Raw genomic sequence first — 26,329 nt, 5'->3', positions numbered from 1 at the left:
TCCTCTTTTATATCATCAAACTGGTAACAGATGACGATTTGGAAAAGTGGATAGTAAAAGTAGATTTCAGCTTTAAACATTGTAAAAGAAACATCTTCCATTTACCAGATGCACTACAAGAAAGAAAGATCGGGTTTTACGTCGACAAAAATATCGACGTAAAATCGACGTAAAAGAGCATTTACGTCGAATTAACGACGAAAAAAAAATCGTCGTAAAACGATCGTCGTAAAACCAAAATCGTCGTAAAATCGTCGTAAAATAACCAACTCCGGAAAATCGTCGTAAAATCGTCGGAAACTATTCGTCGTAAATGCGACGTAAAATTTCCAACGGAAGTACAACGAAAGAACTCTATCATAAGAACGACGTAAAATCGATGTAAAATTACATCGATTTAACAACGATTAGGAGACGAACAATTTCAATTAAGGGAAACTAATTTTTTAATTGTCGATGTTAAATCGTCGTAAATTTTCGACGTAAATCCGACGTAAACTTATTCGACGTAAATTCGTCGTTAAATATTCGACGTTAGATCGACGTAAATTTACGACGAATTTACGTCGATTTATAAATTAAATATTTAATTCGATTTTAATTTAATTAATGAATTTTGAAAATAATAAAAAATTCAAAATAGAAAAAAACAATTTAAATTGAAATTTAAATTCAAAAGTAATTTATAAATAAAAAACAAAATTTAATACAAATTATTTTTTACAAAAAAACCTAATCTACAATGTGATTTCGTAATCGTCGAGGTTCAGATCGACGTCACGAGGAGGCTCTCCGTCTTGGCCGCCCGTCGCTGCTGGGCCGTCGTTTCCCGTCTGCACTACCGGAGCCGAAGACTGACCGCCCTGCGTCTGCTGGTCCGATGGTCCAGTACCGGAAGTACCACCGGTCTCAAAAACCCTTCGTGCTCGCTGTTGCCTCGCTCGGATTGCGGTGGCCAACTGCGGAACCGCTTCCGCAACGATGTCGAAGAGATCATGTATCTCGGTGAGCTCCTGCTTCTAGGCCACTTGCTCATGCCTGAGAGTGGTGATCTCAGCATTGGTCGCAGCAAGCTCCTGGCGAAGCTGACTCGGATCCTCCTGCATGCGGAATCCGGAAGCCGAGGCGGCAGGACAGTCTCTAATAGAGCCCATCCCTAAGGTTCGGCCCTTCTTCTTCGGAGCAACCTACAAATAGAAAATAAAAACGTTAATTATTTATTAAGTAATAAATATAATAAATTTTAAAAAAATTGAAATAGATCATACCTCTTCGAAAATCTGGTCTTGCTCAGCGACGGTCAACGGTACTTGGATAGTACCGTCAGGTGTGGCCTGGGTCTCCCGCTCGGCGATCCGCTGCATAGCGGCATTGTAGATCTCCTTGGACCGAGCGTCGACAAAGCTCCCGTCCTTCTTCCGGTGTGTGGTCTCGAAGAGCTTCGTCATTGGAGGTAGTTCTCCTCCGTTCTCCTCGGTCTACGAATTAGTAAACATTAGTCAAAAATATTTAATAAATTATAGCAATAAATTAAATTAAATTAAAATAATAATTACTTACCATCATGAGACGTCTTCCCGCAAAAGACATTTGGCCAGAAGTGTGCGGGGTCACTAACTTCTCACCAGTCACCAGATCGACCCGGTTTCGGACGGCCGAACACTTAGCAGCGGTGGTTTGGGCATGCGGGTCCAGCCAGTACGCCTTCAACCCGTTCCAACAGGTAGTGGACATGGAGCTCGGCTTTGCGTCGTCGCCGTCGGTCTCCCATTTCCGCTTCCAATCGGAAACGGTGTTGACGAGGCGTTTCTGCGCCTTCAGCCGGAAAGCTTCGAGGACCGTCTCGTTGATCCCGATGTCCCAGTTCCACCGTTGCTGCAAAAGAAAACAAAAAATTAGATAAATAATATAAAAGTAAGATTAATTGAATTTTACTACAATTTAAAATGATATAAATAATATTTAAAAAATATTACCGCAAAGCACTTGTACCAGGTGTCGAACGTCTCTTGCGACACCTTACTCCAATTGTAGTGCGGCTCCACGAAATGACTTTTAATTGTGTCGGAAACGCTCCTAAACTTATTACATTAATATTTAAGTAAATTAAAGCATTAATTTAAAAAAATAAAAAAACTAAAAAGTTTACTTACCAATAAGAGCCTGGTTCCGCTTTTCCGGGAACCAGACGTCGTAAAGCCCCCCGTCCCGGTAGGGCTAGTAAATCCTCAACCGTAAACTGGGCATACGGATGAGGAGGGGCGGGTACTGGTTCGGCAGCCGGCGGTGGAGGTGGTGGTGGAGGCGATGGTGGAGGCGGTGGTGGAGACGGCTCCGCGTTATTCGGAACCTGGGAGGCTCCGGAAGATGAAGGGACATCGGTCCCGGTGTTTCCCGAGGCAGACGCCTGGGAAGAGTGTCCGTCCGCCATGAAATTGATGTAATGCGTCCTCCGTCGAGTCATCGTCTGCAAAACCGATAAAATTTTATTTTTCAAGTTAATTACAATTAATTTTTAATTACGATCCTAAATCTAAGAAATTCCGATCCTAAATCTAACAAATTCTGAACTTAAACTAATTCCCGACCTAAACCGTTTGAATTTCTAAATTATTTAATAATAAAATAATTTAAAGTAATTAAAAAAAAATAATTACCTTTTTTTGCGTCAAAAAGAGGAGGAATGCAAGAGAGGGGAAGCAGAGAGAGAGGAAGGAGAGATAAGCGACGAAATGAAGAAGGGGTGAGGTCCTATATATAGAATTTATATTCGTCGTAAATTCGACGTAACGATTACGTCGAATTTACGACGAATCCGTCGTAAATTCGTCGCAAAGGTCCCACTGTATAACAAAGCGAATAAGACAAACACACGTGGCTGTATTTGGACTTTGCGACGATTTTACGATGATCCGTGTTATTCGTCGTAAAATCGTCGTAATGTTATTGACGATTTTACGACGAATCGTATAAATCATAAAAATTAAGACGGCTGTGTATCCACAGATCGTCGTAAATTCGTCGTAATTTTAATATTACGACGAATTTACGACGAATTATACCAAAACTGATGAAATTCAAAAATTGAAACATCCATAAGGACATACAAGCATGTCTATTCATGATAAATGTGGTGTGTATAACTTTCTAGCATGTTTACATAACTTAATGAAGAATTTAGTAAGATGTAAGATAAATCCATACATCTTGTGTAAATGTATATAACACCTTAAGATTACTTGATAAACACATATATGTCAAATTTTGAATTTTTTTTTTTTTTTGTTTAGAAAGTTGTTTTACCTTATGAGATGGTAAGACATTTCATTCTCTTCATCAAAATCCCCCCTAAACCCCAGAAAAGATAGATTATAAGATTTAGTGGTTACATTTCGTCGTAATCTCGATGGTATATTACGACGGATTTACGATGATAACACCCATTCGTCGTAAATTCGTCGTAATAAAACCACATTTCTACAAGTTCCTGAACCTTATACTACAGACCCTTATATAATACATCAGTTTACTTAGGAAAATAAACCCAAAAACCATTCTGTAAGTTGGGAAAGCTAAACCCTATAGGGTTTAGGGTTTGCATTTTACGACGAATTTACGACGAATTCCAAAAAATCGTCGTAAATTCGTCGTAAAAGTCAACATATGTCCAAGTCAACACTTTAACAAATTTTCATCAACATTTAATTAGTTTTCATTAATTGGCTTTAATTTTTCAAAAATTAAAATTTGACAAATGTTACATTGAAACGTTCAAAGCATGCAATTAAATGTCAAAATATTTAATTAGTCTTCATCAACATTTTGCTTGGTGTCCTCATCATCATTGTCATCATCATCACTGCTTGTTTGAAATTCATCAGCACCTTCTTTAGTTTCGTCCCCATGTAGATCTTCAACTTGTCGATTACGTGGATCAATTAAAAGAACATTTTCTTTAACATCCGGTGCTGTAATGTCGACACAATCATCTTGTTGCATTGGCGGGAGATCTACACCATCAATTATACCCCTTGGAGCAACTTTGACAACCGCCAGCCATGAAATTCCCGTATTCCAAACTCGAGGATATGAAACAAAAGTGACTTGTTCTGCTTGAGATGCAAGTATAAAAGGCTCGAACTTATTGTATCGCCGAGATGCGTTTACATCTACCACTCCGAATTTGTTAATTCGCACTCCACGACCTACCGTAGGATCAAACCAATCACATTTGAATAGAACAGTTTTCATTCTGACTAATCCGGGGTATTCCACTTCAATTATCTCTTTGATGATCCCATAAAAGTCTACTTCACCTCGTACACAAACTCCATAGTTTGTAGTTGCCCGTTGAGTGCCATAACTATAAGTATGAAAAACATAGCCACGTGTGAAATACATAGTTGCAATAGTTATCTTCGAAATAGAACCTAGGAGCAACTCATGAAACCATACTGCATATGTCATGTCATCATGCTCGACTTGACCTTTTAACCATAATGCATAATGTTGGTCTTTTCGCTTGTTAATTTCATCTTCTGAAACACCGTCAATGCATTCTCGGACTTGACTGACGAAAGTGCTGAAATTTTAAAACATTGTTAAGGACATTTCATCTGTTCAATCAAATTTTAATAATACATGGTTATAATTATGTACCTCTCGTAAGGTGCCAATTCCTTGCAATTCAGAAGTATATATGTATGTGCGCTGTGGTAGTCTTGTTCGTTTGACCTACAAGTTTCTTTTAGTTTTCCACTTAGACTTCCAATTGGTGAGAATATATCAGGCACACCTTCTACTGCGTAACTTTGTCCTACACCCCCATCGTCGTAACGTCTTGGAGCCCGTTTGCGTGTACGAACCTTTGGAGCAAAGTAATAAGACGTGAAATGAGAAGTCTCTTCTGTCAGACTTCCCGCCACGATAGACCCTTCAACTTTTGCTAAGTTTTTGGCCTTACCCTTCAAATGCTTCATAAATCGTTCAAACGGATACATCCACCTAAACTGAACAGGTCCTCCTAACTCTGCTTCATGAGGGAGGTGTATAGGTAAATGTTCCATAACATCGAAGAAAGCAGGTGGGAATATTTTCTCTAAATTGCACAACAATATTGGAATATTTGTAGACAGTTGTGCAACTACATCTTCTGATAATGTCCTTGTACTTAGATCACGGAAAAAAGCTCCAATGCCTCCTAGTGCCTCATGGACATGTCCGGGTAGGAGTTCAGCAAACGCAAAAGGAAGTAACCGTTGCATAAACACATGACAATCATGACTTTTCATCCCTGAAAACTTTTGTCCTTTATCCACAGATTTAGCCAGATTATATACATATTCATCTGGAAATTTCACGGCTGATGATACCCAATTAAACAATGCTGTTTTTTGTTCAGCACCCAACCGAAATACAGGAACAGGTGCTTTCCCATTACTCACTATATGCAACTCAATTCTGTTACATATATCTGTTAAGTCCATCCGTGATTTAACGCTGTCTTTGGTTCTTCCTAAGACGTTCAAAACAGTATGCATGATGTTATCGAAAAAATTCTTCTCAATGTGCATAACATCAAGATTATGTCTAAGCAAATGATCTTTCCAGTAAGGCAGATCCCAAAATATACTTTTCTTGTGCCAATTGTGATGAACCCCATATCCGTCAGGCATATTCGCAGGAGAGTGCCAATTTCCTCCAAGGGGGACCGTTTCAAGTCCACCCCAATGATCTATTTGCGCTTCAAGCTCTACTCCAGTTAGGTACACTGGTGGAGGGAGACGAACCAATTTGTTCTTTATAAACAAACGCCTATTTCTTCTATATTGATGGTTTGGTGGTAAAAACCGACGGTGGCAATCAAACCAACAGGTTTTCCTACCATGTTTAAGCTGAAATGCATCAGTCCTATGAAGACAATAAGGACATGATAACCTCCCATGCGTTGTCCAACCTAATAGCATTCCGTATGCCGGGAAATCACTTATCGTCCACATAAGCACCGCTCGCATCGTAAAATTTTTACCACTCGAACAGTCATATGTTCGTACTCCAACATGCCACAACTGGTTTAACTCATGTATGAGTGGTTGCAAAAACACATCAAGGGCCCTCTTCGGGTGATTTGGACCAGGGACTAATATACTTAGAAACAAAAACTCTCTTTGCATGCACATATCTGGAGGAAGGTTATAAGGCATAAGAATCACAGGCCATAATGAATATTGCCTACCAGACATACCAAATGGACTAAACCCGTCAGTGCAAAGACCAAGATAAACATTTCGCTTAGACCTAGCAAAGTCTGGATGTACGGTGTTAAAATGTTTCCAAGATTTCCCGTCAGACGGGTGAGTCATTTTGCCATCTGTTTGTGAATGTTCCGCATGCCATCTCATCGACGCAGCTGTCCGTTCGGATTGATATAGTCTTTTTAACCTATCAGTGATAGGAAGATACCACATTCGTTGGTAAGGAATCTTCTTACGCCCAACAATTTGCGGTCTATATCTTGGCTTTTGGCAGAAACGACATTCTTCAAGCTTCTCATCATCTCTCCAAAAAAGCATACAATTATCAACACAAACATCAATCATCTCAGAAGGCAATCCAAGACTAAAAACCAGCTTTTGAATTTCATAATACGTTTCAGCAGCCAAATTATCATCTGGCAAATACTCTTTAATAAGATCTGCCCAATCGTTCATGCAAACTTCAGATAGATTGTGATCAGTTTTTATTGTCATCATCCGAGCTGCCAATGATAATTTTGATAAACCTTCCCTACATCCCTCGTACAGAGGCTGTTTTGCTGCGTTTAACATATCATAAAAGCGTTTCGCATCTGCATTGGGCTCCTCAACAGTATCAGCATGTGTTTCATGAAATGCATCAGTAATCATTTCATGCATCCTATCATGATCTTCACCCTGAACTTGACTACTTTGATAATCATTGGACGCTTCAAAATCCACATGTTCTTGATGATTACTACTACTCCGTGCAGCCATCTGACCACTACTTTGACCATATCCCTCTCCATGCTGATACCAAATAAAGTATTGGGGCATGAACCCTCTATTCAATAAATGCTGCCAGACAGTGTCAATAAGAATATGTTTCCTATTTTTGCATTTCACACAAGGACAATACATTTTGCCGCTTTCAATTACAGTTTCCAGAAGGCCGGCTTGGTACATGAATATTTCCAATCCGTTTTTAAAGTCTTCAGTCAACGACCCATCACCATTTTTGGGCGTATACATCCACTTTCGTAGATCGTATATAGACATTTCAAAAACAAATATTTGACTTTTTGTTTCTGAAATTTGATAGAAATTTCAACTACTAAAAATTTTACTTAAACATTCAAAGACTCAAAAAATTTGTGTCTTTATATGTTTTTTTGGGTTGATGGAATAATGAGAGAAGAAAAGGTATATATAGAATTTTTTGTTTGGTTACCAACATATTACCATTGCATAGTTACATCAAATTTACGTCGAAATAAAATTTACATCACATTTACATCGATTTTACGTCAATTACAAGATAGAGGACAATTCGTCGTATTATCGATGTAAATATTACGACAAGATTACGACGAAATAAAATTCGTTCTTTATTCGTCGTAATATCGTCGTAACATTACGACGATTTTACGAGGGTTATTTTTTACGTCGAATTTACGACGAAATTTTTGATCGTCGTAAATACGACGTAATGTCGTCGTAAATAATTCGACGGAAAAGTCCCTCTTTCTTGTAGTGATGCCCATATATAGAGCACATCCCTAGGTAATGTAAAATGCTTTCTAGGTGATAATTTGGATGATTAACGTACATCCGGAACATCCAGTCAAATGGAAATAATTAAGGTCTCCGATTGATGACATTCGAAAAAATTGTGCACAACAAATAGATTGAACATGACAAACAAAAGAAGTATGATTAGTAGATGATGGGAGGAACAAAGTAGTATGAAAGGAACAAAAATAAAGAAAAAAATTAATGGAGATTAAAAAAATGGCAATGCATTTGTAATTACTCGGGAAAATTAATGTGTACATGTTTTCTAAATATTTATTTATTTTAGGTGTTATTAATAATGCAATAAATAAATAAACACTAAATATTGGGTCTGCCTGGTGACCATACATATAGAGTAGTAAAAAAAAAAAAAAAAAAAGGTAAAAATATCAAAGAAGTTATAAATTAGAATAATAATTTATAACTTGGGATTAAGTCTCCCATTTTAGATGAAAAATAAAGAAATATCTGTACTCAATAACTTGTTGTTTGACTGGTTTACTTCCTAGTTCCTATTTATTTTTATTTTTCATTTTCCACTAAAAGTTCAGTCATACCCATTTTGCGTGATAAAAAAAACCCGTGCAAGGAAAACAAATTTCCATCATACTGTGTATGATCATATATGTTCTCGCATCGCATTTTGTTTTCAATCTTTTTTCCTCTTTTTACTTAGTGAACGCACACCAATTTGAGTACGTACACGATAATTATCATGAGTACGATGAGAACAACATATGAAAAAAAATTAATAACTCATTAATATATCATTATAGTAAGAAAATAATGTGAATTCCACGGACGAATTCAAGAGTGGTTAAAAAAGTTGGAATCAGACACAGAAAACATTAGTATTGCATAATATGGTATTCTAAATTGCTATTTCGCATTACAGAAGTAGTATTTGAAAATAATATATTACACTCACGAGTGACTAGCATCATTGTTTCAAATATTTTCTAGATATTACGTAAATTTGGTTAAGCGAGCATCTAACGATTTAAGAACTTATCTATTAACCTAGTGAATCTTATAACAAAGCATATATTTTGTAACCACGTATTGTCCTTTTTGATACATGTGTCTAACATCGATTCTTTCGTTCTAATCCGTTAGAAGTGAATCAGACATATCTACAATGAAGGAAATGAAGAATCGATGCAAGGGAATATGTAAAATTTAAAGAAAGAAAGGTATGGGAAGGAAAGCAACTTGCACTTATTTTGGACTAAGGTAAAGTTTTATCCCTTGATTTATTGATATGCAAATCTTAAAACGTATATCTTTTTTTTTTCTGAGAAGTTTAGCACTTTCGAGCAAAATGTTTTTATGTCCGATCAGCAGTTATTATACATGCGTCAGTTTACATAAAATATATACAGTATTGTACTACCACTAATCAATTATTCCCAAATATAACGTTTTTTTTATTGAACCATTGTTATAACTAAAAAATGTAATGCTATTTTCGAATCGGACAATACAACTGAAACAAAAAAAATTCAAACATGTTGAGGTAATTATGTATCGCTTTAATTTATTGTAAAAGGTAAACATCTTTTTCTTTTCCAAAAGCATAAAAACCCTAGCTACCCTCTTGTATTATTTAAAGGTTAATTAATCCTTAGTTGAAGGCTAACAAATAGTCTTAAACTTCAATCTTTCAATGATTTGAAAGATAATAAGAATACGTCACCGTTCCTAACATTCCAAAGTAATTTATCTAAATAATTTAACATAACTATTGTAGCTGTATTTTTTAATCTGATTATGTAAACGAACTACCAATCATATAAAACGAACAAAAAATGGTACAATGGATGAACTATATACCATTCACATGAACTTATTAAATTGTGTTACAAAACATGACATGCATTTATCTTAGACACAGTATGCTATATGTATTAGCATAATAGTTATGTACCGGATTCTGTATTTATATGTTGTATATAAAGATGTAAGAAAACGAGATACATACAACAATATAGCCAAAACATGATCCTTCTATTTTCCTGATAGGGTTTTCCCGTATACAGTCTTATTCTTCGACTATAATTCAAATTAGGAGTGCACATGACATGAGTTGTTATTCACACTAAATGAATACTTTTTGGCTAAAGGAAAATCAATAGCTAATCATCGATGGAAGATTCATCAACAAAAAAGAGGAACGTCAAGGATACCATCTTGTAGTATATGTTAATACATATGAGTCATAAATTCTATCTAATTCATATATACATTAATCATATACATGGATACGTATTAATTTTATGTAAACTTAAAATGGTGTTGAGTTCTTATCGGATCAACAAGATTCTTCGAAAACAAAGAGAGGGGAATATATTGAATTATGATTGTTATATTGTCTCTCTCACTGTTTGTCTATGCGTCATCTAAATTTAGCACATTTAAAACAAAAAGTTGAACCTTTGAATTTGTGGTTGCTAATGTGACATTTCACAAGAACAAAGAAAATAAAACATTGAATAAAAGTTAAGTGATTAGATGTGCTAATAACTAACAGATATCGTCTAATAAAGTGGTTAATTAGAGGTTAGCTAAGATATATAGTAGATGTGTAGTAGAGGTTAGCTGTGATATATACGATATGCATACAAATAATTAGTTTCACTTTTCACGTCGAGGTCAGAACGTCAAATGAGAGACTAGTAGTCTAATATTGAGTAATCTATCTAATCATATGTTTTCATGTCTCAATAGACTTCAGTTAAATTTATTACATTAGATATATGGTGTATTTTTAGAGGGAATTTCCCCACCTTCAAATTAAATTTTATCATGTAGTAATGATGGATCAACATGTGTAAGAAGGGAAAATCAGTTGCTCATAGATATTATATTACGTTTAAATGGCCTGATATCCAATGATTTACTCACATGTTATATACTTGGATCATCTTAATCAACATGCTAACATGAACTTTTGATACGACTTTTAAATAAGAAGGATCCTATCATTATAATTTGATGTTCTCACTAAAAGTTGACTTAATATATAGTTACTACATGACTAGTACTGTACTGGACCAGAAAAAGGAAAGTTACTTAAATGCTTGATCTATTATTTTTGTTTTCTCTTAAATACTTTTTCGTGATATCCAGATCTTCTATTCCAAATTTCATACAGCTATTGGAAATTTGAAATATCGATCTACGTGGCTAACCATAATTCAACTAATACTTTTTCGTGTTTTTTTTACCAACGATAGTGGAATTCATCAAAACAGATTTTTTTTTATTAGTTAGTTATAAAGAAAGGTTTTAGACAACATTCGACTATTAATCTTATATTTGATTTAACAACAAGTTTATTTGTTAACAAATAAACTAAAGCGAATCATTTATTGCTTTGGTTCTACCAAATCCAAATGCAATGTCAATATTATGTTGGTTGAATAAATAGATATTTCAATATCTTAATTAGAGTCGTGCCTCATGTCTTGTGAGTTAGGCATTAGCCTAAGACCACCAAAAATTGAAAAAAAATTAGAGTCACAATTTTATTAAATAGTTTATATATATAATTAATAAGGTAAATATTTTTGGATTATTTCTTTGAGATAAGTTCATATACTGTACTAGTATTATTATTATTGATATTAATTTTTATGGATATTCATAAATAACAAAGGAAAATAAAATAAAAAAATTTAATTAAAAACTTGAAACACGCATAATTAAAAAAAAAATCTCACATAGGCTTATAATTTTTTCTTCAATATAAGTAGCAACATCAATTAAATTTTTTTGAGCTTAAAAACTAACTTTCAAACAAAGTTTGAGTTTGACTGGATCTATCGGTTTAACCACTGATTTGCAAAATTTTAATTGGTTTTTTTTTCTTTGGTTTCTAAAAATTCGACCGGATTGTCAACCAGTTCCATTTACACTTCCATAGCAGTCTGATTTGTGGCTAAAATAAGTCGATTATCTGAATTTGGTAAATAATTTTCTGGGAAAAAAAAGAAAAAAATATGTTTTAGAAATTTTATAGTTTCAGTTATTATTATTATTATTTTGTGTACGTTTGAGACGATATTTTATAAGGCCACATTTTTTTTGTTCGCCTAAAGCCACCATAAATCTAAGCAATTTTGTGTACGTTTGAGACGATATTTTATAAGAGCTGCATTTTTTTAGTTCGCCTAAAGCCACCATAGATCTAAGCATGGCACTGATCTTAATGAAATATTGTTATAGGGATATAGAAAGTATATATTGTAACTAACGGTAATTACGTCTTATTCATTGCTGTATATTGTATTTCCTTGTATATGCTCTGCTCTCTGTGCATATAAACAGAGCTCCATCGTTCAGTAATAGATACAATAATTCATTACAATATGGTATCAGAGCTACAATAGGTTTAACCTATTCAGCCGCCACCTCTCTTCTTCTTCTGTCTTCTTCGTTCTCACTCTCCTTCTTCTTCTCCAATCTTGTCTCTCTTGATTCTCTAACTCTCTGTTTTCTCCTTTTTTTTTTCTTCTGGTTCCATCATGTCTGATTCCACTGCCGAACGCACATCAGTTTTCAATGCCGAAGATCCCCAGAGTACTCTCCTCTCCGTCAACATGTCAGGCATCACAAAATTAACCAACCTGAACTACATCATGTGGAGCAGACAGGTTCGAGCTTTGCTTGAAGGTCATGAACTCCAGCACTTTATTGAAGATTCCAATGATGCGCCTCCACCGACGCGTCTTGTCAATGGTGTCTCAACACCAAATCCGGCTTATGCTCCTTGGAGACGTCAAGATCGGCTTCTATACAGCTCCCTTATTGGAGCGATATCCTTACCAATCCAGCCCGTGATCTCCAGTGCTACTACCACAAAAGAAGTATGGAACCTGCACACCGACACCTTCGCAAAATCATCTTGCGGTCATGTACGCCAACTCAAATATCAGATCGAGACGGCGACGAAAGGAACGAAGACCATCAGTGAGTATCTTCGGCAGATCAAATCCAAAGCAGATGAACTTGCACTCCTGGAGAAACCCATGGATCCCGATGATCTAATTGAATGGACCTTAGCCGGACTCGGCGACGACTACAAGCCCGAGATAGATGCGATCCGTGGTCGTGACACAACGATTGCTTTCTCTGAACTCTATGAGAGACTTCTAAACCGTGAAGCGATGCTCTTATGCAAGGAACCTGTCAGTCCTATGCCGGTGGTTGCTCATGCGACAGATACTCGTCCCCGTCAACAATGGAAAAACAATCAATCCAGAAACAATAATTATCCACCAGGACAGCAACGCTTCTCGAAACAGTATTTGGGGCGATGCCAAGCTTGTGGCATTCAAGGTCACAGTGCTAAGTACTGCCCTGAGTACAGGATGGTTCGTGGCTCCTCTTCACAGCCTCTGCCAATGAATCATCAACCACCATGGAATCAGTCGCACACATGGCAGCCTCGTGCTAACGTTGCTCAACTCTCGGATTCCTCCACCTGGCTTGTGGATACCGGTGCATCACACCACATGACATCAGACCTGGCGAATTTATCTCTTCACAACCCATATGGAGGTGGCGACGATGTCATGCTTGGTGATGGCTCCGGCTTGCATATCTCTCACACTGGTTCTTTATCATTTCCTTCATACACTCGCCCTTTCTTTTTGAATAATGTTTTATGTGTTCCTTCCTTAGAGAAAAATTTAATATCGGTATTTCAGTTATGAAATACTAATGGAGTTGCTGTCACCTTTACTCCTACATACTTTCAGGTTCGAGATCTGGAAACGGGGGCTCTTCGTCTGGAGGGCAAACCTAACAATGGCACCTATGAATGGCCAAAACTCAAATCCACTTCTCCACCGTCTCTTGCATTTGCATCTGTAGTCAAAACCTCTCTTTCTGATTGGCATTCCCGTTTAGGACACCCTGCTATTTCAATTCTTCAAAAAGTTATTTCTAAGTTTGATTTACCTCTATCTTCTAATGCTTTAATGGCTCAGCCTTGCAATGCTTGTTCTATCAATAAAATGCATAAGTTACCATTTCAAAACTCTACTCTTCAATCCCTTTTTCCTTTAGATATTGTGTTTTCAGATGTGTGGACATCTCCACTTGTCTCATTTGATGGTTTTAAATATTACGTCATTTTTGTCGATCATTTTACAAGATACACATGGCTGTATCCCTTAAAGAAAAAGTCACAAGTTTTTGATGTTTTTACAAGGTTTAAAGTCTTAGTCGAAAATCGATTTCAATCTAAACTTCGAACTTTATATACCGACAATGGGGGTGAGTATATTGGCTTAGCACAATTTCTTTCTACCCATGGTATTTCTCACATGACAAGTCCACCGCATACGCCTGAACATAATAGCATCGCGGAAAGACGTCATCGTCATATTGTTGAAACGGGTCTTGCACTATTATCTCATGCATCTATGCCTCGTTCCTATTGGACATATGCATTTGCAACAGCTGTCTACCTAATTAATAGAATGCCTACAGCTATTCTCGATTTTCAAAACCCTTTTCAAATTTTATATGGTCACCCACCCAATTATCACAAACTTCGTATCTTTGGGTGTTTATGCTTTCCTTGGATGAAACCCTACACATCTCACAAGTTAGATGAAAGATCGACTCCTTGTGTCTTTCTCGGGTACTCCATCTCACAAAGCGCTTACTTGTGTCTTGATAAAACAACTTCAAAAGTCTATACCTCAAGACATGTCGTATTTCATGAATCGGTTTTCCCATTTTCAAAAACATCTTCTTTAGATAACCATGATGATCAAACAAATGATCCTCCATTATCCCATCCCATCGTCACTCTCATCTCTCCACCTCCTCCAAGTCCACGAACTCCGCCTTCTTCTATACCAGAACCCCATTCGCCTTCTCCTCAACCACATATCCCTCCAGCACCAGAACCAAGTCATGTAGCACCTCAACCGTTACCTTTACCACCGCCAGTTCCCACTGAAAACTCCATCTTACCTCCACCACAACCTAAACGGGTAAGCACCCGTGTTCGAAAACCGGTTCAGAAACTAAATCTTCACACCACCGTAGCTCCAGCCATTGAAACCCCACCTACCACAGTAGCACAGGCCCTGAAGAGCCCCCACTGGCGCAAAGCAATGAGCGATGAATACAATGCTCAGACGGGAAATCGAACGTGGGATTTAGAAAATGTGACTAATGCTGCTAATGTTGTAGGTTGCAAGTGGATATTTACCATCAAGCGAAATCCTGACGGCACGGTAGCACGATACAAGGCACGTCTCGTTGCTAAAGGCTTCACACAAAGACCAAGAATCGACTATCATGATACCTTTAGTCCAGTAGTCAAACCGGCCACGATCCGAACCGTCCTCAGCATTTCTGTCTCCCGCAATTGGAATATCAGGCAACTAGACGTCAACAATGCCTTTCTTCAAGGCACACTTGACGATGAAGTGTTCATGACTCAACCGCCAGGCTTCATCGACAAGGATAACCCCAATGCTGTGTGCAGATTACGCAAAGCTATTTATGGGCTCAAACAAGCTCCTCGAGCTTGGTATAATGAACTTTGCAAGTTTCTCCTTCAATCGGGATTCAAGAATTCATTAGCTGATGCGTCACTCTTTATCTACAACAACAACAAAGTCCTCATCTACATGCTAGTCTACGTGGATGACTTAATTGTCACGGGCAACAGTCCAGACCACACTGATCGGTTTATCAAATCCTTCTCTTCACGTTTTTCTTTAAAAGATTTAGATGATCTTTCTTTCTTCCTTGGAATTGAAGTTCATCGAAACAAAGATGGTATGCACCTCACACAACAACGCTATATTGCAGATTTGCTTCACAAGACAAGAATGGTGGATTGCAAACCAGTATCAACACCAATGTGACCCAACACGTGCTTAACGCTTCACTCAGGAACGACTTTAGAAGATCCAACAAAATACCGCACAATTGTTGGCAGCTTACAATACTTGTCTTTAACGAGACCGGATATATCATTTAGTGTGAACAAGTTGTCTCAGTTCATGCATCATCCCACATCAGAACATTGGACTGCGGTCAAACGCATCCTTCGGTATCTCTCGGGCACAATGACTCACGGCATCTTTCTATCCGCCAACAATCAACCTGTTCTCCACGCCTTCACCGATGCCGATTGGGCGGGAAACAAAGATGACTACACTTCGACGGGGGCCTATATAGTCTATCTTGGACGACATCCCATCGCTTGGTCCTCCAAGAAACAGCCAATGGTGGCCCGTTCATCAACTGAAGCAGAATATCGCTCGCTTGCATCTACCACTTCAGAAATATGTTGGATCACCTCATTACTATCTGAACTTGGTATCTCTGAATCGCCAACTCCAGTCATCTATTGTGATAACATTGGAGCCACATACCTTGCCGCCAACCCAGTCTTTCACTCCAGAATGAAGCATGTGGCATTAGATTACCATTTCGTTCGACAGTTCATTCAGAGTGGGCAATTACGTGTGACTCACGTCAATACTGCAGATCAGCTTGCGGACGCTCTCACAAAACCTCTACCTCGACCACGCTTTGAAACGCTGTGTATCAAGATTGGACTCTCTCCAGACCGTCCATATTGAGGGGGTGTATAGGGATATAGAAAGTATATATTGTAACTAACGGTAATTACGTCTTATTCATTGCTGTATATTGTATTTCCTTGTATATGCTCTCTGTCGTTCAGTAATAGATACAATAATTCATTACAATAATTGTGACTCGTTGCATATGGATAAGATGGCACCCAGGATTGAAATTCCTTCGACTAACATAAATAACTAGGAAATTTTAGGCATAACTGATAAAAATATATTACGAGGGGGAAGAACATTAAAGTATGTAGTACGTGATCTTTGGCTAGAAATAGTACGATAGTTCCTACGGCATAAACGTAGCTATTTAATTTTATAGAAGTGAAATTATTGAAAATGACACGAGGCCAACGCGAGAGGATACGTTACATGAAGCAAACACCAAGCAAAAACCCTAAAGAAGTTCAACCGACGTACCAAAACCCTAACTTCCTTCCCAAACATAATTATTAATTATTAATTATTAAAAGCGACTACCCATAGTAGTTGATTAAACAAGTACCCGACCCGATACACCAGATACCCAAATCCCTCAAGCAAAACAAACATTCCTCGGAACAGCCTTGCACTTCAATGGCTTCTTCATCTCCATAGAGAGCTTTAGAACCTCAGTGAGCTCAACATCACAAGAACCCTTAACCCATTCGAAATTCTGAATCAATTGACCAAGCCAAAGATGAACGGTAGCTAGACCCATTGCTTTACCGGGGCAAACCCGACGACCCGACCCGAATGGAGCCAACCTAAGATCTGAACCCATGATGCTAACATCCTCACCATCAACGAACCTTTCAGGCTTAAACTCTTCAGGGTCGGTCCAGATTTTGGCGTCGTGCGTGATGGACCACATGTTGACCATAGCTATGGTTCCTGCAGGGACAAGGTTGGGACCTACGTGAACATCGTGGATCGCCAGACGGGCCCACGAGAGGAGTGGTCCAGGTGGGTGCAGCCTTAGGGTTTCTTTGACAATAGCTTGAAGGTACGGCAGTTTTGGGATGTCGGAATCCGACAAGGATCTAGTGTTGTTACTTGTAACGGAAGCTATCTCTTTGTAGAGTTTTGCTTGAATGTCTTGATGCAAAACCATTCTTGCAAGTACCCATTCCACTAGAATTGCAACTGTATCTGTTCCTCTAAATATCATTTCCTTTAAAAAAAAGAGAGCAAAATCCCACATCAAAAAAAGATTGAATCTATAGATACCAAATATTAAATAATTCAAATTCAGAGATAAAAACTTTTGTCCTTCAGAAAAAGTAGTAGTAAAAGAACATACCCAAAGAACAGCAATCATGTCGGAATCAGACAACTTTTCTTCCTTTTGCAAGCCCAGCAAAACATCAACGAAGTCATTTTCCTCGCCAGTGAGATTGTTGCTCCTCTTCATCTTGTGTTTTTCAATTATTCTACCGACAAAAGTGTTGACTTCAGAGACCAAAGCTCTACACCTCTTCCTCACTCCTTGGAAGTCAAACCAACGAAGAACACCAAAGTAATCACTCCAATTAAATATCCCAAGCAACTCATAACCTTCACTCACAAGCCTCTCCAGAAAACATCCATCTCCATTTACTTCATCAAAATCGTAGCTTTCACCGAAAACAGTCGTCATTACATTATTCAAAGAGCCAAAGTGAATCACTTTCTTCACTTCAACTTCACCACCACCAGCTTCAGACATAACAACGCTCTTAATCTTCTTCACCATCTTCATACCGATCCCAACTCTAACACCTTCGAAACTCGCAATTCTTCTCGGACTGAAAAGATGCGTGGCAGAGATTCTCCTCAGGTTTCTCCAATACTCACCATATGGGGCGAATCCCATGGCACGGTGGAACAGAAGCTCGTAAGCTGACTCCTTAACCGGCCGGTCCGCGAAAGCAGAGCTGTTCAAAATCTCTTTAGCCGTCTCGGGTTCACTGGAGATGACGAAACGTGAAAAACCAACGGAAAACGCCATCAAAGGAGAGGCTTTGAAGCGTTTGGCCAGCGCGGCGAGAACACGGTGGGGTTTGGAGTCGGAGAAGACGGAAAGAGAACCAGATGGACCCGGAATCGAAACCCGGTTTTTGGATGATCCGGTCAAGGCCCATGCGAGCCCACCTGGTGAGAGAAAGAAAGCAACTGTGGCAATGAAAAGAGAAATCCAAGCAAAGGCTTCGACAGTGACCAAGTTGAGAGAGCTAAAGAACAGAACGTAATTTTCAGGAGACATCTCAGGCTGAGTAATGGAAAGAGAATGTGTGCGTGAGAGAGAGAGCAAAGACAAGTGTTGAGAGTTTATTAAGATATGAGATGATGACATGATGTGCATGGGAAGAGTGTTTAAATAGATGGTCACTTGGTTGCATCACTGATATTTTAATTTTTCTAATACTATTTAGGTTAGTTAATGACTTAATGTTCGATTAAATGCTTTAAATTTGTATTAGCATTGATTATGTTGTCTTCTAGGTCAGAGGAGGGTCAATAGCTTTTACTGATAAACCACAGAATGGTGGAGTGATGTTTTGATAATGCTGCTGTTTTTTGTTATTTACGAAATTGTTTTGAAAATCGTCATTTTAAAATTTATTATGTTGAAAATCGTCATTTTAAAATTTGTTATGTTGAAAATCTTCATTAAATAGTATAAAAATTATATTGTCAGCAGCTAGAGTAACCGGAACGAATACTTTTTTATAAATTTTTAGCAGGCAGAACAAGGTGATTCATATGGTTTGTGTTAAGGGGGTTTTTTATAACAGCAGTTTGTGTGTTTCAAAGATAAAAACTTGGTATTTTCCCAATAATTAAATAGCGAAATATAGTTATGTCATGCAAATAATATTGAACAAAGTCAATATGTTTTCTTTGATACATAAAATTGGTTTCTTTACTACAATAAACTTTTTTTTTGGTTAACACCAAGGAATTTTTGGTTAACACCAAGGAATAATATCATCCTCGCATTCGAATGAGCAAATAATATAGACGTAATAAAGAGCAAATAATATAGAGACGTAAAACGAATTCATTCGCTCTCCTCATAAAAAATAGAATAAAATCGGTGGAGCTAATTAACTTTTTTTTTTAATTGAAAAGAGAAACAATGCTAAAGAAAAGAATCGAAATGGGAATCGCAGCCGTCCTTGCCACTATTACCAAAGCCCTTTTAATGGTACGGATTAATTCATATTTTAGTGTTACAATATTTGTTTTTTTTTTTTGGAAGCAGAAAGAAGAAACTCTAGTTTCGATCTTAAATTGTGAAAACAGGATTCTCACTGATGTGCAATCGTGATTTATAGTCGGTAACTAGCCAGTCGGTAAATTTAACGTCAATAATCTAAAGAAACATAACATAATAATTAAAAAAACATAACAAAATACGAGTTTTAATTGAATTTTTTATTTAACGTCATGCTACAAGTTTGTAATTAAATCAATTTAATCTCGCTTATTTCATTCTAATATTCGAGTCGAAGTTTTTTGTTCCGAATATTACCAATCACAATTTCTATACACCTACTAAAATACAGTCATTAAAAAAGTAGAAAAATATATAACAATATATCAATGTTACTAAAAAAGTAAAAATTTTAATTGAAACGGTAAATTAACTAAACTTCTTATATTTTATTTTTGAATTTTCGGAATGTCAGAATATTATATGAAATAACGGTTCCATGAGAAAGTTCTGTAAATTACTGAACAAAATGTAAAAACAAATTAAACAAGAATGGAGTACTACTTCTTTTTTTTTGGATCTAAATGGAGTACTACTTCTTGTTTTTCACTTTTCACTCATAAACATGAGTAATACAGTTAGTTTAGATCAAGCGATGCAGTTAATACATCTGGCATTTAATTCTAAGGCGTGCTCACATGACGAACAGAAATACATGTTTTAAGAAATGCTAATAAATCGAATTAAATTACGAGACTACGTGGAGGAGTCAAATCGGTAGGGGAGTCAATATCAATATCATAATTGTAAAAGAAATCTTTGCCGTGTGATTTTATCTATAGAAGCCTCGCGTGGTCCTTGTAATTTTTGTAACGCTATGCAAATCACTGTGCCCTTTAAGTTTTCATTGCTAATTTTATTATTATTTTTTCCCTTTACAGGTTGTAGAAGATAAATAAATGAATAAATACTTGTACTAGGATTTATGTAGTGAAGGAAGAAAAAAATTAAGGGGAGACAAAATGGCAGTGATGATTAAGAAAATACAGCAAGTGTAGAAAGCTGACATTGTTTTTACGTAAAAGCTCTGTGATGTGTTATGTAGTCTAGTGTAGCTTAGGCCTGCTTCTTTCAGCTACTTTCAACTGCTTAATTTACTGTCTCGTATTTTATTATATCACTTTCCAATTCCCTTTCACATTTACTACAGTAGCTCGAAAACAAGAATAATTTAATTTTAACACTCCTACACTTATTGAACTCAATTTTTTTACGATTCTATTTTCCTTTTTGTAATTATCGAATTCAAATTTATGTTGGCTTGGTAAAATAGTTAGCTACTTGGTAAATTGGAAATGTTTGTTACTAAGTCTATTTTTATATTAGTCGACATTTTATTTAAAAGACGTATGTTATAATACCTTATCAGCTTTACGTTTATACTTAAATCCAATTTTTTTTCCCCCCCAGTTTGACTGTGAAGTAGTTGAAGTAAAAAATAAAAAAGTAGTAGTTGAAGTGAAAGTATGTTCGAGTATTAAATTGAAAAGACACTATAATGAAATCTGTTTGTAACATCATAACCACTTTATGATGTACATGCAATTCTACGCCACCCGTAAAGTTGTAACACACTCTAGTAATCAGTAGTGTTATCGTGATTAACAAATTTGTTAGTTTCGTCCAAAAAAAATGGAGTGTTACATGCAAAGTTCAGCATACCAATATATAGAATTGCATGTACATCATATAGAATTGCATGTACATCATAATTCATAACACACTCCAATGTTTTTTATAACAAAACTATTTGTTAGTTCAGCATACCAACATTAGTTTTGGCACTATATGTTCAATCCTATCCTTTCATCTATGATACATAAAATATCAAAGAATCAAGTAATCAACACACATGTAATCTACTAGACTCACATTCGCATTAATTACTTATGGTAACGACTACTACAGACTTACATAGTGGTCATAAGCGATTTTGTTGTGCTTATATTTTGTAATTTTTTCCACTTTCGCAATTGGTTATAATTACTAATTTTAGACTTGTATTCACATTTATTTTTCTCCCACAAACAAACTATAAATGAGAATTTATATTCATATACATATAAATACAAGGACGAGTGGACGACCCTCTCGTAGAAACCGAGTAGCAACGTAATTTAAGTGAAATAAAATTTTATTTTAAACTAAAAACACAACATTAAAAGAATAAATATATATGTAATATTATTATCATATTTTCGTTTCCATAATTTAATAACAAGTTTGCAAGAATTAGAATAATAAATAACAAGAATTATAAAATCTGTATCCATGTGTATTTTAACCAGGAACCAAATGTTTGATAGTAACTATTTCAAAAGGTTAACAGACTTTGACCAATGTCAAATACATAAATACATGGAATGGAGCTACGACTCTTGAAAACTGTGAAGTATTTGAAGTGAAAAGTTGCATGTTCTAGTTTGAAAAAGATATAACATCAGGAGAATAATTCACTATTAACAGCTGTTCTTTATGGGACCCAAATGGGTAGGAATAAATAAGTTAGAACAAAAAAAAAACGAGAGAAAGTGGAAAGTGAGAGGCCAAAAATGTCAATGTCGGAACAACGAGAGATCTTATAGTTATGCCCATAACAAGAAAAAAAAACTTCTAGTTCGGTTAGAACATAACCAAATTGATCTTATTCTCCTGTCATCATCTTGTGGTTCCCCTTCCCCTTGTTTGCCATGTGGTTAAGGATATATATGAATTGTTTTTTTTTTCTTTAGAATGAATAATATACTGATACATGATATATGATGAGTATTATTGTGATATTGCGACTCAGTTTACCTGTATAAATCTGAATCTATAGATTAATAAAATGAATATCTAAAATTTATGTCACGGGTCATATGAGCTATATAAACATATTTGATCGATCGTATGAGTTGTTTAAGCATTTTTAACCTTCGTCTATTCAATTTAACAGCTTTACTTTAGAGAAAATATATACCTAAAACTATCGTGAAAATGTATGCAAATCATTTTTTAATATATTATATCTCGTATTCGTTGATATATTATATCGTTTTGGATTGTTTTGGTGTCTAACGTTAAATTTCTAAATCATAAATAAAAATGGACACACTAAAATGGTCATCAAATATGTATGCAAATTTGTAATCTTTGCCAAGTTGTGTATCTTACTTATATTAGCAGTTTATCGATGTATTACTTTCGCAATATATTGAAACAGTAGAAAACTAGAAAAATTACTAGTAATATGTAATTGGTGAATACTTGTGATCAAGAAAAACAAAATTGTGATCAAGTGGATGGTTTGTGATTTGGTCTAACATCGTATACATTGCGATATTCTGCCTCAGATATACGGGCTTTACGAACCGTACCCGGTCCGCTACTTATTTATTGGGCCACTACTATATTAGTCATGGAAGAAAAAATGTTTCTAGGGAGGGGGTGGGGATTATTTTATTTTTCCAATAAATGTTTTTATCACTTTAATACATAAGACTTTGTTTCCTTCAAAAGTTCAATGGTTTCTTTTGACACAGTCGCAAATTCCTCGATTATTGCAGTATCCAAGGCCTTTAGGACATTTTAAACAGCAGTCAATGTCTCTTTTACACTTAAGAACACCATTTATATTTTTTCGATCCATCTTAAACTTCGTTCCCAAACGCCATTTTCCATAATTATCACTATTTTTCTGGTATTGATCATCTGAGTGTGTTGCTCCAGCCTCGATACTACTGGCAAGATCTTGTCCTACACCCACCAGCAAATCATAATTTTATTTATCATTATATTACAAATCTTTTTTTTATATATATTACAATCTTAAAATATTAACCATATTTAAGACTAGAGTAAAAGTATTTGGGTTGGTTTTGAATGTGAGCAAAGTTGCTTCGTGGCTATAACTATTTTGATAATAGTTAAGACGGATTTAATACTAGAGTTAAAACTATGCAATGGTATAGCTATCCTTACGGAATAAGGTGAGAAGAAGTGAAACCAATAGCACAAGTTTGAAAGAAACTTTCTTCATCTTGATCCCAGAGATGTATAACAATTATATAACAATCCCAGAGCTATTTATATTGAAGATTGAGATATGAATTGAATTCAAAAGAGGACATTGTAAAAAGTTTATAGATATGAATTGAATTCAGTTCTACTCTTTAATTGATATGATTTATTGACATATGTCCGCTTTTAGTGTTTTTTTTTTAAAACAAAAATGAATGACATTTATATAAATAGCAAATATGTATTGCATCAATGATATATATTGGATTTGATATTTAAATTATTTTAAATTCCAATGATAATGTGTGTTATTTAATTAGTCATTTTAAATGTTAGTTTTAATTAGCTGATATGCATCATTTACGCAAATCATATACATCATATATATTTTATATATTTTCATTTTCAACTTCTTGCACCTACAGATCATACATCATATAATTTGTTTAATAGTATATGTTTTAATTCGAGGTAGATCTCAACACCAAAATTTTCGTAGGCCATTCAAAATTTTCTGCCCGTTGATCATAGTTCGTTTTGAAATTATTTCAAAAATGGCATTGAAACAGTTTGAACATATTAGTTTTCAAAGCATAAGAAATTGGTCCTGCGTACTTTAGTCACATAAAAGTGTGCTGTGTGTCAACGAAAAAATCGTATGAAAGTAATAGACATTATTATTACAAGTATAATGTTCTCTGGATGCACAATTCCAGTTCAGTTTTTGTATTCAATACTGAATTTGAGTATCATGGAATATACGATGCCCTGATGCAACACTCTAACTTAAACGGAAATTAGGTATTTCTATAAATTAATTGTCGAATTGGTATGTCAGAAGCCTCCGTAGCATAGTGGTATTGCGTTCGCTTCGTAAGCGAAAGGCCGCGAGTTCGATCCTCGCCGGGGGCTTCTTGTTATTTAATTTTTTTAAACTTTTTTTTGGGGTGAACAATTTCTTTTTACCTTTTCAATTTCCAGAGCCAAAAGGCCAAAAAAAAGAAAAACCTTTTACCTCTTTTGTTTTTATATAAAACAGGCAATTCTTAGCCACAATCTCCATTACTCGACAATATAATCGCCAAAAGAATTTCAAGGGAATTCCCTCCTTACCATATAAATAAAGATAGTATAATGTTTTAGTGATAAAATCTGTAGAAAAGCCCTACAGAAATCCCAAATTTCTCGTCGGAGATTTCTAAGTAAAACCCTAAAAGAAGCCATATATATAAATATTTATATTCATCCCCCTCGTGTGTGCTACTCTCTGTCTCTCTTTTCTTCACTCTGGTCTGAGATTTTGATTCTGCTTCTCTTCTCATCTTCCAAGGTATGCTTGTGTTCATAGTCCATATACTGATTTTCTTTCTCATCTTCTTCAGTTTTTATAAATATTGTTTTGAGTTTAGTGTTTCTGCCTTAAGCTTGAGCTTTTTTTACATTTCTTCAAAATCTAATAGCTATATAGATCTATGGATGATTTCTGTCGCCACATAGTGATTTGTAGATTCACAACTTGCAAGCATTAAGTTAGGCAATTAACTTTTGTCGAGCTATAAGAGATTTGTGAATTAGTGCATTCGGTTAGATTGGAATGACAATGTGGGGATTTAATTTATGTGAAGTCTCTTTTTTGATGAACAAAACCCAATCTTTTTGTGTGGTTCTTATTAGTCTGTTTTTGTTTCAATTTCGACTTAGTCTTATTTTTTGTATGACCCTAATGAATCTATTGAATAATGTAGAGATGGCACTCGAATCAAATGCTCCATTGGTGGATCCACACATTGTGGGCAATGCTTTTGTTCAAAAATACTACAACCATTTATATGAATCACCAGCGGAAGTGCATCGATTCTATCTTGAGGACAGTGTTTTAGGGCGCCCTGGTTCCGATGGAGAGATGGTTTCTGTAAAATCTTTAAAGGTAAGCTACAGTTTTTACGATTAGTTGTGTTTCAATCTTGTAGTTGGAAGCAAAGTTTCTGATAAGAGTTCTTCAATCTTGTTTTGCAGGCTATTAATGACCAGATCATGTCCTTCGATTACGAAAACTCAAAGATTCAGATTTTGACTGCTGATTCCCAAGCATCATACAAAAATGGAGTTGTTACTCTAGTCACGGGTTTGCTTACCGTGAAAGATGGAGAAAGAATGAGATTTTCTCAATCTTTTTTCCTTGTGCCGCAGAAAGGAAGCTACTTTGTGCTCAACGATGTCTTTAGGTATGTCTCTGATGACTTTGTTGAACCAGAAGCTAACAAGAAGGAGGTTGTGGAGACGACTCCTCAAGTAACAGTCACAATCTTGGGTGAGTATCGGCCAAAGTGTTATTTGATTTTCATTATCCGATCTACATTTTGGATTTTCATAAGAAAATTGATTTTCTTTTTTTTATCAGCGGAGCCGGCAAATGAAGTTGCAGAGCCAGTTTCTATCCCAACTCAACAGACCGTGGTGAAACAGACAGCTGAAGTTGCGGTGAAAAAACCAGAACGAGCTATAGCAAATGGACATCCCAAAACCCGAGAGGAAAAAGTTGTGAACGATATCAGCAACGGTGTGGCTGCTCCCAAGAAATCCTTTGCAGTAGTTGTGAGTCCTCATTATGTGTATTGTCTAATTCTATAGCTCAACCTTGCTTTTATAAACTA

At 36.0% G+C, this 26,329-nt stretch overlaps 2 protein-coding genes and 1 non-coding gene across 3 annotated transcripts in view; 2 read left to right on the top strand and 1 right to left on the bottom strand.

The window, feature by feature from the left end:
- Positions 1-16,728: 16,728 nt before the first annotated feature.
- Positions 16,729-18,723, bottom strand: LOC18993502 (cytochrome P450 78A5). The gene is made up of 2 exons (XM_006417034.2): positions 17,721-18,723; positions 16,729-17,591 (listed from the first exon to the last, which is right to left on the bottom strand). Exons 1-2 carry the CDS (start codon positions 18,660-18,662, stop codon positions 16,974-16,976), a joined length of 1,560 nt encoding a protein of 519 aa, XP_006417097.1. The 5' UTR covers positions 18,663-18,723; the 3' UTR covers positions 16,729-16,973.
- A 5,792-nt stretch (positions 18,724-24,515) lies between these two features.
- On the top strand, positions 24,516-24,587 carry TRNAT-CGU. The gene has a single exon. It is a non-coding gene; the product is annotated as a tRNA-Thr (tRNA).
- Positions 24,588-24,802: 215 nt separating this feature from the next.
- LOC18993500 (putative G3BP-like protein) overlaps positions 24,803-26,329 on the top strand; it is a 2,761-nt gene continuing 1,234 nt past the window's right edge. Inside the window, exons 1-4 of the mRNA XM_006417032.2 lie at positions 24,803-25,005; positions 25,421-25,602; positions 25,692-25,986; positions 26,077-26,274. Coding sequence (XP_006417095.2) covers positions 25,423-25,602; positions 25,692-25,986; positions 26,077-26,274 — 673 coding nt within the window. The 5' untranslated portion in view covers positions 24,803-25,005; positions 25,421-25,422. The remainder of the gene's footprint in view (positions 25,006-25,420; positions 25,603-25,691; positions 25,987-26,076; positions 26,275-26,329) is intronic.

This window comes from Eutrema salsugineum, unplaced genomic scaffold (assembly GCF_000478725.1).
Source record: "Eutrema salsugineum unplaced genomic scaffold, Eutsalg1_0 scaffold_5, whole genome shotgun sequence".
Lineage (NCBI taxonomy): Eukaryota > Viridiplantae > Streptophyta > Magnoliopsida > Brassicales > Brassicaceae > Eutrema > Eutrema salsugineum.
This window is presented reverse-complemented; position numbering and strand designations above follow the sequence as displayed.

Excerpts from the sequence above, each read along its gene's own strand:
- LOC18993502 (XM_006417034.2), bottom strand. The coding sequence starts at position 18,662 with ATGTCTCCTGAAAATTACGTTCTGTTCTTTAGCTCTCTCAACTTGGTC. Across the intron at positions 17,592-17,720 it reads ACATGATTGCTGTTCTTTGG|GAAATGATATTTAGAGGAAC; the intron begins GTATGTTCTTTT and ends TTTTTTTTAAAG.